The sequence below is a fragment of the Macaca nemestrina genome, chromosome 13 (genome assembly GCF_043159975.1).
Source record: "Macaca nemestrina isolate mMacNem1 chromosome 13, mMacNem.hap1, whole genome shotgun sequence".
Taxonomy (NCBI): Eukaryota; Metazoa; Chordata; class Mammalia; order Primates; family Cercopithecidae; genus Macaca; species Macaca nemestrina.
In genome coordinates, this window is record NC_092137.1 from 8909099 (window position 1) to 8924303 (window position 15205).

The following is a 15205-nucleotide window of genomic DNA, read 5'->3' on the forward strand; positions in this document are numbered from 1 at the left end:
CTTATAAGCGGGAGCCAAGTTATGAGTAAGCAAAGGCACACAGAGTAAAATAATAGACGTTAGAGACTCAGAAGGGACAGGATGGGAGGAAGGCTAGGGACAAAAAACTACACACTAGGTACAACCCACACTGCTTGGGTAATGGGTGCACTAAAATCTCAGAATGCACCACTATATAATCCATCCATGCAACAAAAACCACTTGTACTCCAAAAGCTGTTGAAATAAACATTTTAAAAAACACAAAACAACTCCACCAGACCATGGCATTCATAAATGGATTATGAATGTAAGAAACCTTAGAAACGCAGCTGAACTCAGAGTTACAGGGAATGCCTTCAAAAACACTGCTGTGATTTCAGCATCACCTGACATAAGGCAGAAACCACCAAGTGTTAGGTGAAATATACAGTCATCCTTCAGTCAATGTGTACTGAGACGTTCCTATGTGTCCGGCCCAGTGACATACTGGTATATAACAAAATAAACATTTTGCCTACATTTAAGCCTAAAGAATGAAGTATTTGTATTCTCTTCAAGATAAAGTGAGGCTTTTCATCTACTACCTCCCCAGTCCATGCCTTCCTCAATCCAAAAGTTATCATCAGATTTCTTTATTCTTTCAGAAATACCCACTACTGTCTAAATACCAATCACTTGTCTAGAAGCAAAAAAAATCAGCAATGTTTAAGAAAGTTACAGTTCATGAAGTGTATTCATTCAGGAGACAAATATTAAAGAAATAGCAATGCAAATACTTATAAGAAGGTAACTATGGCCAGTGCTATTAAAGAACATACTAGCACATAAAGGACTAACCTAATAAAGCCTCAAAGGATGGGGGGGCTTGGTAACAAAAGGCTTCCTAAGGTAGTAACATTTAAGATGAGACCAGAAGAAGGAGGTGGGAGGGGCCAGAGAGAGAAGCACACGGAAAGTAAACAGTAAGAGGGAGGAGCCAGAACCAGGCTGAGGACACTGGGAACTCCAGCAGAAACCTAGTGCCTGCATACAGATTTTGACCAATTATGTCTTTTTGTCTTTAGAGCCCAATTTGAGATGCACAGACCATCATTTGCACTTTATACTATCTATAAGTCAAAATCAGTATTATTCTAAAAGCAACTCATTAGTTGCTCTCCTGCCCATGATATCTTTCCTACACCTAGCAGTCTTCAATGCCACAAAAATCACCTTTCATTCACTCTCAACCCGAGGTTTGTATATCAGAGAGCCAGACCATGTAGCCGGCAAGAAAAGGGAAGGAAGGCAATTTTTTAAATGATACAAAAAGTTGGCTATAAATCCATCACTAAAAAATAAAGAATAAAACGATCCTAAGAAACAAGAAAGTATTGAGACAGGGGAGACACAAAGGGAAATTAGTCTTATAAATTCTTGCAGACGTTTAGAATAACTAGTTTTCTTTCAAAACCCTGCAACAGGACTGCAGGTTTGGCTATTTACTTCCTAGCTCACATAGAAAATGCCACAATGTGCTATTTCTATAACCCATCTTTTATTATTTTTGAAAGACAAGGTTTCACTATGTCACCCAGGCTGCAGTGTGGTGGCTATTCATAGGCACAGCCATGGCACGCTGCAGCCTCCAACTCCCAGGCTCAAGTGATCCTCCTACCTCAGCCTCCCGAGTAGCTGGGATTACACGCATACTCCGCCATGCCTGACTCTATTCATCATTTCATCTTTACTGTGGGATAGCCAACTACTTTCTGAACTTTTCATTTACCTTAATTTTTCTACCCAGGTTCATTCCTATTCCCCTCCCACTGTGACAGTCTCAAAATAAGCTCCTTAAAATCAACAGGATTCCCTAACTCAGGCCAAGCTGCACTGACACAGCAAATAGGCCCTGAAGCATCAGGGTAATGGCTACAAATTTTTCAAGACCCTGCAATGAATCCCCATCTTACTCAGGGTAAAAGCCAAAGTCCTTACCACCGTCCTCCAAAAGGGGTCCATGAACCCCACTGGTGACCCGACCTGACCTCCTACTCACTCGCTTCACTGCACCCCATCTCACCACATCAGCTCCCTTGTTGCTGTTCCTTCAACACTGATTCCAGGTGCTCTCTGGCCCGGAACTGTTCCCTCTGCCTGGAAATGCTTTCTCAGATACCTGCCTGGAAAACTCTCTCGCCTCCTTCAACCCTTCCTCAACTCTTCCCTTCTCCATGAGGACAATCCTGATCCCCTTAACTTAATGCAGAACCTGCACTACTCTTCATCTCCTCAACTCTCTTCTACCTTTATCCTTTCCTCCACACTTGCTGCCTTGTAACATGCTAACTATGTATTATATATGTTGTTTATTACCCATCACTCTCTGACAGACTGCAAGCTCCTCGGGGCAGGGATCTTTGCTGGTTTTGTTCATGGATACACCCAAGCTCTTAGAACTGTGCCTGGTCCATAATAGGTGTCCAGTAAGTGTTTTCTGAATAAATGAATGAATTTTAAGCTTTCTCCCCTTAATTTCTCTCACATCTTTGGATGTTGCTAGAAGTCTAGTAACAACAACAAAATAAATAAGTAGCAAAATACACAAATAGGTAAACTAAAAAAAAGCCAAACACGTCTACTTTAATGCATTTCACTGTTTTCTCCAAACAATGAAAGTAGGCATGATTTACAGATACGTCAAAATAAGCTAAAAAATTATGCCCTTCATCTTTATCTTTAGAAATCTGAATTGTCCAATTTTCACAAAGACTTGGAGAAAAATAATGCCAATCCAGAAATGCACACTGAATGGTCAACATTACATCTGATTATGGGCATCTTTATACAAGGTCTGCAGGCTCACTCTTCACACTGAACTTGGCAAATATACAAATCTCATTTATTTCTGTCCAGAAAAAATATGATTTCTATTATAGATGACACAATCTTTATTTCAGTAAAAACCTGCTTAAGTTTCCTCTCCTATATGGGGAATTATCTTGTAATTTTGCAAATAACTAGATCAGGCTTTCTCTTTAAAAAGATAAAGAGATGGATAAAATATTGAACCTCTGCAGTCAAAGCAAGTGTGTTTTGAGAATAAAGATGGAAACAATAATTATATAAAAGATAGTAATTTAATAAATTTTGAATGACGACACCACCAATACCTACAGATAAGTAATATATCAAAAACAAAGAATTTCATTAAGATTTTAAGCTATATATAAAAAACACCAAAACAGTTTTTGGAAAAAATATTGCTAGTATCTTAAAAACTAAGCAGAAAAATTATCAGTACAAAGGATGGACTTTGTACTACAAAGGAGATGAAGCGACAACTTCCTCTAAACTAACGAACGTTAAATTTTTCATGCTATCCACATTCATAACTTAAGTCCACACGCCAAACAAACAAACCTGTGCACAATCCAGGCCAAATGACGGCGGGGAAGAGAGGCAAGGAGAGCTGATCACCACCCGGAAAACGATGGAGAGAGCAAGCAGGTTAGTGATGATGGCGGGGAAGAGAGGCAAGGAGAGCTGATCACCACCCGGAAAACGATGGAGAGAGCAAGCAGGTTAGTGATGATGGCGGGGAAGAGAGGCAAGGAGAGCTGATCACCACCCGGAAAACGATGGAGAGAGCAAGCAGGTTAGTGATGATGGCGGGGAAGAGAGGCAAGGAGAGCTGATCACCACCCGGAAAACGATGGAGAGAGCAAGCAGGTTAGTGATGATGGCGGGGAAGAGAGGCAAGGAGAGCTGATCACCACCCGGAAAACGATGGAGAGAGCAAGCAGGTTAGTGATGACGGCGGGGAAGAGAGGCAAGGAGAGCTGATCACCACCCGGAAAACGATGGAGAGAGCAAGCAGGTTAGTGATGATGGCGGGGAAGAGAGGCAAGGAGAGCTGATCACCACCCGGAAAACGATGGAGAGAGCAAGCAGGTTAGTGATGATGGCGGGGAAGAGAGGCAAGGAGAGCTGATCACCACCCGGAAAACGATGGAGAGAGCAAGCAGGTTAGTGATGATGGCGGGGAAGAGAGGCAAGGAGAGCTGATCACCACCCGGAAAACGATGGAGAGAGCAAGCAGGTTAGTGATGATGGCGGGGAAGAGAGGCAAGGAGAGCTGATCACCACCCGGAAAACGATGGAGAGAGCAAGCAGGTTAGTGAGAGCTACAAGAGGTATGAGATGACTAGATGTGATAAAATGAAGCTTATTAAAGTTTTGGGTATCAGGAGGACTTATAAAATATGACATTTTATTATGAGAATGCCCTAAATAATGTATAGAAACACCATTACTTGAATAATTTAAAAATAACAGATAGGTCTATTAAAGTCATAAATCAGATGTCCATAGTGTCTGTACAGCAAACTGCTATTTCAATGAAATGGAAAATGGCTACCATTCTGAAGCACCCTTAGAACTTATTCAACTGTTCTTTAAACATCAAAATAAAGTACCAAAATAAAGAATGTTGTTATCCTTATTGCAAAATTATTCTGACCATATCATCCTGGGTAAAAGATTGACTGAGCAGTGTCAAAACAGAAATTTAAAACACTATCTTCATGAAAACTACTTAAATTCATTTTTTTAAAAACCACTATCATTCTGCTTTAAATGCCAGAAATAAAGTTTTAGACTAAAATCTTTCAATGGTTGCCTAAAATGCTGCAATAAAAACTAGGCAGAAAATTTTTAGTTTTTATTTTACTCCCTTTCTTACTAAACGTATGTTTAAAAAAAAAAAAAAAAAAAAAAAAAAAAAAAAAACTCTCAAATGATCCAGACAAAAGCTTTCAGCTCAACACATAATTGCAAGAAAATTACAATAATTGTACCAATTAAAACCATCTTGAATGAACAGTGTGTCATCTTAATGTTCCTGTGGTTTACAGAGGGGTCTATTTAATTCGCTGAAATTGCTTTCCAGTGTTAGTATCAAATGTCATTTGTTAAAAGTTGAACAATTTAAAAAATAATTTAACAACGCAATTTCACCAAACACCAAGAACATTTTCTTTTTCACCTGAATAAAGCCAGCAGATGTGTCATCAAATTGCTATAAAAATAAATGAGGCTTTTTATGGATTAAAATTTCACTACTAGCATTAAAAATACTATTTTCTGATTGTTTTTGCCAAATCAGATTTCTTTAATACAATAAATGAATATCAATTACATACTGCTGCTTTTTGTCGACTGTAAATAAAATTTTCTCTTTCAAATGACAAGCAATAGCATCAAAGAACTCAACTACAGTTAACTAGAAACATAATCATCTAGATTATTCTCACATACTTTAATATCTGGCTTTTCAATATGTTGATCAAAGTGCCTTCCTATAGTTTTTCATTCCAAATCCTTATTATATGTAATTATTTTAAGTCAATTCCTACGAATTATCAAAGACTGCTTACTATACTTTTTCTCTTCCTTAGACTAGCTACAAAATATTCTTTGTAAGTAGTTGCAGGCATTTAAGACTTAAATGTACTTATTTCACCAAAAAGAGAAGAACGGCATCTCAAAATCACCCCAAATCCAGCCCAGTCACAGTAACAAGCCTGCCAAAATGCCGAAGTTTAAAGTAATGAGTTGGTTTAATGGCAAAGCAAAGTTCACATCCCTCATTCTATCCCCGTCTAACACCTCCACACTTTCCAAAGCTTCAAGAGTACATAAGGCACCTAGCAGAGCACCTGATGGGAAGGAAGGAGGTCAGGAACACTAAGTGACCCAACCTCCTTAAGTCAGAACCCATGTGAGACAACTAGTTCTCCTGTGCCCAAGTTTACAAATTTCTTGAAATCTAGAAATACATTCCTGGAGTAATATACTTCTCCTAAACAATACCAGTTCAGACAGGGTCTAAGAATCTGAGGCAGCTGCAAATTCCTTCCACTACTGTTTCTTAAGCCATCAGTCCACAGTTCCTAAACGAAGGCTTATTCTTTTTTATGACATATTTTAATTTCACACAAATGATAACAACAACAATCTCAAGGACAGATGAGAGTGTCAAGGGATTACCTGTTTATATTAAATAGGGCTTTATGTATCAATATAACATGCAAAAAATAAACCTAATTATATTGGTATGAATTATTATGAAGCACTTAAATCTTTTTAAAAGTTAAGTTTTAACCGCTTAGTAATTACTGTTACTAGCAAGCATTCATAATTATACAGCACCTGTATTATAATACAAATGTTTATTCACAAAATAAAACCTTGTATGTACAATAAAATATTGTACTACAGAACCAAGAGAAAAACGAATCATGCATCTCACAATAAGATGATTTGTAAAACCTCAAAGACCAGATGCAATGCAGTACCACTTCTCAATAGGTAGACGGTAATTATATATCACTGCATCTACTGGAACACCTACTTGATACAGCACAGGTTTAAACCACTAAACTAATTTCACATAAACTAACCAGAAAAACCCAGAAGAGCTCAAATCTGTGGACTAATACAACCACCTCTATAATTCTAAAATCAGTTATTTACTTAGAAAACATTAAATGTGTACATAAAAAATAGGAACTAGAAAAATAAGAAAACCACATACTGACAATACTCTAAGGAAATAAAAGTTATCTGAAATCTCAGAAGTTTTAATATATAAACTATACACTAAGGCTGGGCACAGTGGTTCACGCCTGTAATCCCAGCACTTTGGGAGGCCAAGACAGGAGAACTGCTTGAGCCCAGGAGTTTAAGACCAGCCTGGGCAACACTGCAAGTCCCTGCCTCTACAAAAAATAAAAAGAAAGGCCAGGCGCGGTGGCTTAAGCCCATAATCCCAGCACTTTGGGAGGCCGAGACGGGCGGATCACGAGGTCAGGAGATCGAGATCATCCTGGCTACCACAGTGAAACCCCGTCTCTACTAAAAAATACAAAAAACTAGCCGGGCGAGGTGGCAGGCGCCTGTAGTCCCAGCTACTCGGGAGGCTGAGGCAGGAGAATGGCGTAAACCCAGGAGGCGGAGCTTGCAGTGAGCTGAGATGCAGCCACTGCACTCCAGCCTGGGCAACAGAGCGAGACTCCGTCTCAAAAAAAATAAAAAGAAAGAGCCAGGCATCTTGGTGCACACCTACAGTCCCAGCTACTTGGGAGGCTGAGATGGGAGGATGACTTGAGTCCAGGAGTTTGAGGCTACAGTGAGCTATGATTATGCTACTGTGCTCCAACCTGGGTGACAGAGAGAGATCCTGTTTCTAAAAAATTTAAAAAATTTTTAAATAAACTTTATATATCTGAAAAAGGAAAAGCATGTACAAATAAAGTCATAGATTTTTACATGATGGGATATATGCCTGTGCTAATACAACTCCAAAATTATAATGGAATTAATAAGAATGATTAAATCCAGAAGTATATATTTTATACATATTATTTTGTATTGTCTGCTTTATATGACTCAATCTAAAATAAAGTAAAATATAAAGAGGTAAAAAAAGGTACCTTTCGTAGATGGTTTTTAATGTCATTTGATCTGGAATACCTTCAGTCTCTTCCAAATATAATATGAGCCATGAAGTCCGGTATGGCCACTGCTCGGTGAGGTTGATCCAGCTAGCAAGCCTGTCCCAGTTGAAACTAATCTGATTGGCTCTCAGTAATCGCCCTTTTAAAAAAATACAAAAACATTTTAAAATTAACAGATGTGCAATAGTATGTTAAGTAAAACAGGTAGTATATTCTCAAATATTTTAAATTTCTAAAATTTACCATTTAATTTATACTACAAATTCAAATCTAGTACTGCCACGGCTTCATTTTAGAAGAGCTGCACTAAGTAAAGCTTTTAGGGCTTAAACACAATTTCAATTCTAAAGCAATTTTTGGTTGTTTGATTTGCCACTGGTGAGATATACTTCTTCGACCACATACATGCAAGCAAACATCCTTCAGAATTGTGTTACACAGTTCACCACCACCCACAATCATTGAGCAGAACATCCATTTACCCACAACGGACCCCAGTCCTCTAAAGTGCCATCTGCTGAGATCCTACTGATGGACTATAAACAGATCCAAATATGCCAGTCCTTTCTCGTTGTATTACGGATGAATGGGCAATCCTACGTGCTTTCATTTTCACATACTAAGGGTCATCTATGTAAGTAACCTACCGACTGAGTTGTAATGTTTCCAATATTTATTATTTATGTATTTTAAAACAACCTTGTCTATTGCTGGGATTTTCTGAGGACTCTAATTCGCTATTCTACCACTAGGCATCTGTACAGGTAGACTGTCGCAATCAAACTTTCAGAACGGAGGCCTTGTTTCATTGCATCATGTTTCACCGTGATTTGGTAGGAATTCTGAGCTGCTGATACTGTTGTTAAATTTTCAAACACCGTCAATTTTACTTCATCATTATCAATTTTGTTTGTATGTAGACTAAGATACCTACTTGTTTTAGTTCCAATATGAGTTATTTCTTTTCCTACTACTAATAGACATATAGATATAGATATATAGATAGATACAGATATATAGATATATAGCTATATAAGCCCCAATCTAATTCTTCCTATATCACCAGGCCCTCACTCCCTCAGCAAATCTGCTCATACACAGAATTTATATTTTCATGGCTGGATTCCTTTTCCCTGGAAGGTAAGATGTGAGCATTTGATGGAGATACGGCTATGTTGGAGATACACACACAGTGCTGTGTGAAAAGAGAAAAAGAGCACCAAATCCAGAAGCAGCAGTTAAGGGAAGGTTTCCTTAAGAATATAACCACTAAAAAGAAAAAGACACACACACAAAAAAGAATATAACCAACCACTAGAACTAAGCTATGAAGAATGAACCCAAGTTAGTCTGGTGGGAAGGCACGGGCTGGCAGGGAAGGGAAGCAGAGTGAGGACATTCAGACAAAAGGAAGAGCAAATGCACCACGCATGCACGCAAAGTCACGAAGGAACTGGTAGACAGAGAGAACTGGAAAACTATTTTAAAAGTATGAGTGAATAGGCCAGGCGCGGAGGCTCACACCTATAATCCCAGCACTTTCGGAGGCAGAGGTGGGAGGATCATTTGAGGTCAGGAGTTCAAGAACAGCCTGGCCAATATGGTGAAATCTTGCCTCTACTGAAAATACAAAAATTAGCCAAGCATGGTGGCAGGTGGCTGTAGTCCCAGCTACTCGAGAGGCTGACGCAGAAGAATCACTTGAACCTGGGAGGTGGAGGTTACAGTGAGCCAAGATCACACCACCACACTCCAGCCTGGTGGACAGAGCGAGACTATCTCAAAAAAAAAAAAAAAAAAAAGTATGAGTGAATAAAAATAAATATTCTATCCTAAGAATCTATCTAGCCTATAATGAGTGACTAAAATTAAATATTCTATCCTAAGAATATATCTAGCCTATAATTAGCTAAAAAATAAAGCAATATCAAAAGAAAATTCTGAACAACAAATATGTCTAAGATAATTTTTTAATCTTATCTTCCAAAACAATCCAACAAAACAAGTTTGAAATAAAGTATATTTGATAAAGCACAATTTTTAATTAGGAAACCACTCAACTAAATACTTACCAATATTTATCTGCTAAAACCTCGAATTCTTTCCTGGTATTAATCTCTCTATTGCATGACTTTCCTAATAGCAACAACTATTTGCATGGTGTTCAGCCGGTAACATACACTTTTGCATACATGAGAATTGGGGATTCAAGAGGCTAAGTAACATGCCCAGGACTCAAACCCAAGTCTTTTGCCTTCAAATTCTATCCTTTCCAATAAAATATATTTCCCTACACACTTCCAACTAATGTTACCCAACGAAATGGAAAACATCAGCAAAAAAGAAATCAAAATTTCATTAAAATACACAGATTTAAATCTGTGTATTATTTTTCAACACAGCACTTTTAAGCAATGAAACTAATGGCATTAGGGGCTTTTATAAAACGAAAATTTTACTTAGAAATTTTTCGGCCGGGCGCAGTGGCTCAAGCCTGTAATCCCAGCACTTTGGGAGGCCGAGACGGGCGGATCACGAGGTCAGGAGATCGAGACCATCCTGGCTAACACAGTGAAACCCCGTCTCTACTAAAAAACGCAAAAAACTAGCCGGGCAAGGTGGTGGGCGCCTGTAGTCCCAGCTACTTGGGAGGCTGAGGCAGGAGAATGGTGTGAACCTGGGAGGCGGAGCTTGCAGTGAGCCGAGATCCGGCCACTGCACTCCAGCCTGGGCGACAGAGCGAGACTCCGTCTTAAAAAAAAAAAAAGAAAAAGAAATTTTTCATGGGCAGAGCTACATTTGATGAGACATAAAAGACAAATATCTCTCATTTAACAATTAGAAAGTCTACTGTATAGTCAAAGACTAATATTAGAAAAATTCTTACATTTGAAATGTGGCTTTAGGAAGATATTTTCTTTCTATTCTGAAATGTGTAAACATCATTATTTTTAAAAATGTGTATCTCAGTATCAACTATTAAATGATGTTAACTTGGTCCTCTTTAGAGTGTCTGAAAATGTCTAAATATAATCCAAAATCCTTTCTATGGATTTGGGGCCTGTAAGGCTCAAAGTGAACTACCCAGGGGGGCTAGTTGTTTTTGTCTTTTTGTTTAAGATGGAGTCTCACTCTGTCACTCAGGTTGGAGTGCAGTGGCGCAGTCTCGGCTCACTGCAAACTCTGCCTCCTGGGTTCAAGCAATTCTCCTTCCTCAGCCTCCTGAGTAGCTGGGATTACAGGTGTGTACCACCACACCTGCTAATTTTTGTATTTTTAGTAGAGATGGGGTTTCATCATGTTGGCCAGGCTGGTCTTGAACTCCTGACCTCAAGTAATCCACCTGCCTCAGCCTCCCAAAGTGCTGGGATTAGAGGCGTGAGCCAGCACAACCGGCCAGTGGCTAGTTCTTTGACATCACTTCCCACCATTCTCTTTTGATCCCCAAAGTGCAACCACACTGGCCTCCAGCTGTTCCTGGATTTCCACCCCAGGGCCTCCACACTTGCTCTTCCTCTTGTTAAGATGCTTTTCTCAAGACAGATATAAAACTCAGTTCCCACTTCATTCAGGTCTCTTAGTCATTCAACAACAGCATCCCAGACATTGTTCTGGGTGCTGAGAAAACAGAAATAAGAAAGATAGATAGAAGGCCGGGCGCAGTGGCTCACACCTGTAATCCCAGCACTTTGGGAGGCCGAGGTGGGCAGATCAGGAGTTCGAGACCAGCCTGACCAACAAGGAGAAACCCTGTCTCTACTAAAAATACAAAAATTAGACAGGCGTGCTGGCACGTGCCTGTAATCCCAGCTACTTGGGAGGCTGGCGCAGGAGAATCGCTTGAACCTGGGAGGCGGAGGTTGCAGTGAGCTGAGATCACGCCACTGCACTCCAGTCTGGGCGACAGGGCGAGACTGTCTCAAAAAAAAAAAAAAGAAAGAAAAGTAGACAGAAAACCTTTGCCAGGTGGATTTGAAATTCTACTGAGAGGAGACAGACAAAAACCAAAGAAACAAACAAACAAAAAAGTAAATGATGTAGTGAATTAGAGGTGATTTTTTTATGTTGAGTAAAGCAGGGAAGGGTAACACAAGGCATACCGAAGAAGATGTCATTTTATACAAGATGGTGAGGGAAGATCTTGTCGAAAAGCTGACATTTAAGCAAAGATTAAAAGGAAGTGAGAAACCCCATGATGCATATATCCAAAGAACAATCTGTACAGGCAGAAGAAATAGCAATCGCAGGAGCCTTTTGATGGAAGCATGTCTGACATTTTCAAGCAACAGCAAAGAAGTCAGTAAGGGATGGAGGAGGAGAATGGTGGGAGATGAGGTCAGAAGGGGGAAGGAGATGCAGAAAGGCAGATCATAAAGGGCTTTGTAGGAAACTATAAGGACTTAGATTTTTATTTTCAGTGAAATGAGGACACATTACGGAGTTCTGAGCAGAGACATAACATGACTGGCTTCTATTTTAAAAGAATCACTGTGGCTGCCGTATGGAGAATAGGCTGTAGAGAGAAAAAGACAGGAGTAGAGACCAGTCAGACTATTGCCATAATTAATAAAGGTAGAATACGAAAATGTATCTGATGAGGGTGGTATGCTAGAAATGGTGAACAGTGCTTATATTTTGGAAATAGACTGAAGACAGTGCTACAGAATATACTAGTAGATTGGTGGTGGTATACAAAAGAAAGATCAAGATTTTCTTACTTAAGGAACTGGAAGAGTTGGATTAAGAGACAGGAAAGACATGGATGAAGTTTGAGTCAGAGAATCAAAAGTTCAATTGTAGACACATTATGTGTCAGATATATGTTGACACCATTAGATGTCAAACAAGCAACTGAAGAGCTATAGGGCTGAAAATACATATTTGAGAGTCGCTGGCATATAGATGGCATTTAAGCCTTTCAGAGTAAATGCGATCACCAGGTAGCAGGTCTAGATAGAAAAGGAGAACTCCAAGAAACGCACTCAAGAGCATTGCAATGCTAAATGGGAAAGGGAGATGAAGACTCACCACCAGCACAGGAGGAGGAAATCCAGTCGGGGTGGCATTCTGGAAGCCAAAGGAAGAAACGTTTTTCAAAGAGGAAGAGTGATCAACACACTGTCAAACGCCACTAATGGGGTCAAATAAGATGTGCGCTGGCCTGACCACTGAATTTTATAACACAGAAGCCACTGGTGACCTTGAAAATGCAATTTTACTGAACCAAGAGCAAGAGATTATTGGAATAGGTTAGAGAAAACAGAGGGAGATGAATATGAGACACAGGGACAGACAAGGCTTTTGAGGAGCTTTGCTGAGAAATGGGGTAGTAGCTAGAGGCAGAGGTGCGGTCAAGAGCAGCTTTTCTTGGGAAGGGAGAAACAATCTGTGTGTTGACGGGAGTAATTTTCGAGTGAGAGGGAGGGCTATCTCCTGTCTACGGTGTGGTTTTCACGACACACATCATTCTGTGACATTATATCTTTTGGTCTTCTCTATTAGGGCAGAGACTTTACCTTGTTCACTGCTTATCTCCACAAAGGACAGAACTGTTACCTGGCATAAGGTAGACACTCACTACACATCTGTTAAATGAATATATATATATGTTGATAACATACTAAAACATTCCCATTGTTGAACATAAATACAGTGAGGCTTGAGAACTCACTTAAAGGAATTTAAGTACCAAAAATATTGTAAGTATATTAGATACAACCTCACTTGGAATACAGTTCACAGCATGAACCCCAACAATCTAAAACACAATTCTAGTATAACTATCATAATAGAGTTAACACTAGTAAATATTACAAAGTACCAATCAATACCTTGCAAAGAGACATATATTTTACAAACTAACTTACAAGTATTGATGTGGTTGCCCTGAAGCTATGAGCAAGCAGGAATTCACAAGGCAGGGAGCAGACTTCCATGCAGGGACTTCAGGCACAGGCAATAATCCTCAATTTTATTGTCAATATTTTTTATTCAAAAATATCATTTGAAAATTAAAACAATAATAGCATATAACATCTGAGTTTCAACATTGTAAATTGTAAGCTAATTTATACTCAGTAATACGAATTAGAATTAAATTATCTTTACAGCAAAAGAAAAATTAAACTTCAGATTAAGTGAAAGATTTTTTAAATCATAAAGTTTTAAAATAATGGTATACAGCTGATGGTTGATAATATCAGTTTTGACTTTTCATTGTCAAAACTAAAACTGACTTCATTAAGTGCACTTAATACAAATAAACCCAGTATTCAGCAATGTAAACATATACACACAATACATACCTACCTTTGTTTCTGAAATTAAATGGTTTTGTGAATGTTAAAGTTTATTATCGATCATAGACAATAAGAGACAAAAGTCACCTGTCACAGAAACAATATTAAGTAATCTTCTCATGGTCTGGGGACTGATGTCACTGAACCAGTCCTCGGTAACCAGCAGTTTTGTAAGATCAAAGGACATCTGGCGAGTGATGGTCCTCTGCATCTGCCTTCTTCGGTAAGTGTCCTGAAACAGCACATCATCAGTGAGAAGGAACCCATGCGTCCAGTCTAGGAACTTAAGGCTTTCTGAGATGTTAATAAATTTTTATAGCAACAAAAAATCCAAAGTTTTAGTCAAAGAGGAATATCATACAGTAATAAATTATTATCCGTGAGGTAGAATCTTCACAAAGCAATTGTAAAGTCATATTCACAGCAACTGCATGAAATGCTACGGTTTAGCTTCAGATGCATTTTAAGTTACAGTGGTACAATTAGAGGAAGCTCAATGCCTTTAAAATTATAAGTAAGCAGAATTGTGTAAAGAGAATGATATTCAAACTCCATGGGGTCTGGCTATTTATAGGAACCCTTAAATAATAAAGCAAATAAGCCCTTGTCTGGTTTTAAGGATTCAGCATTTTGATTTTTAGGTTATTATTATTATTATTATTAGACAGGGTCTCTCTCTGCTACCCAGGCTGGAGTACAGTAGGGCAATCACAGCTCACTGCCACCTGGACGTTCTGAGCTTGGGCAATCCTCCCACCTCAGCCTTCTGAGTAGTTGGGACTACAGGCATGCACAACCACACCCATCTAATTTTTTATTTCTATTTTATGTAGAGGGTGTGACTATGTTGCCCAGGCTGGTATCGAACTCCTGGTCTCAAGTGATCCTCTCACTTCATCCTCCCAAAGTGCTAGGATTACAGGCATGAGCACTGCACCTGGCCTGATGTTTAGATATTTTAAAGCATGTGAAAACTGTGTCAAAGGGACCACCTCTCTAACTATCCTCACATCTCCATATGAACGAAAGGCACTCTACAGGGTGGATGGGCTAAAGGAATTCCATCTCATAAGAGGAGGAACAGGTACAACCAAGGTGTGCTCTTGTCTAAGGTCCTGATGCACAGGAAGGATGGATGCAACCATGCGGCACCCAAGGATGCCAGGCAAGAAATTAAAAATGATAAGTTATATATGCCTCTGAATTTAGTGCTGTCGATTGTCATTCATCATATTAACTTTGCATCCGTATCTGTAAAGGGTAGAGGCATAAAATCAAAATGTCACTGAAGACTTTTTTTTTAAAAGTAAAACATCCAAACTTAATGGTAGCAAATCAGAAAAAAACACAAGGCCAATAGTAGCTCAACTTCACTGAGTGTGAGTGGCACTATCACAACTGCCCTGCAAGTGATTATCTCCCTGT

At 39.1% G+C, this 15205-nt stretch overlaps 1 protein-coding gene across 25 annotated transcripts in view; it reads right to left on the reverse strand.

Moving 5' to 3' along the window:
• The window catches only part of LOC105486521 (kinase D interacting substrate 220), a 118397-nt gene that overhangs the window by 42578 nt on the left and 60614 nt on the right, over positions 1–15205 (reverse strand). For all 25 annotated transcript variants that reach the window (XM_071076194.1, XM_071076193.1, XM_024794323.2 and 22 more), the window contains 2 exons: positions 13868–14012; positions 7458–7620 (listed from right to left, as the gene is read on the reverse strand). In XM_071076194.1, the coding sequence (XP_070932295.1) occupies positions 7458–7620; positions 13868–14012 (308 nt within the window). The remainder of the gene's footprint in view (positions 1–7457; positions 7621–13867; positions 14013–15205) is intronic.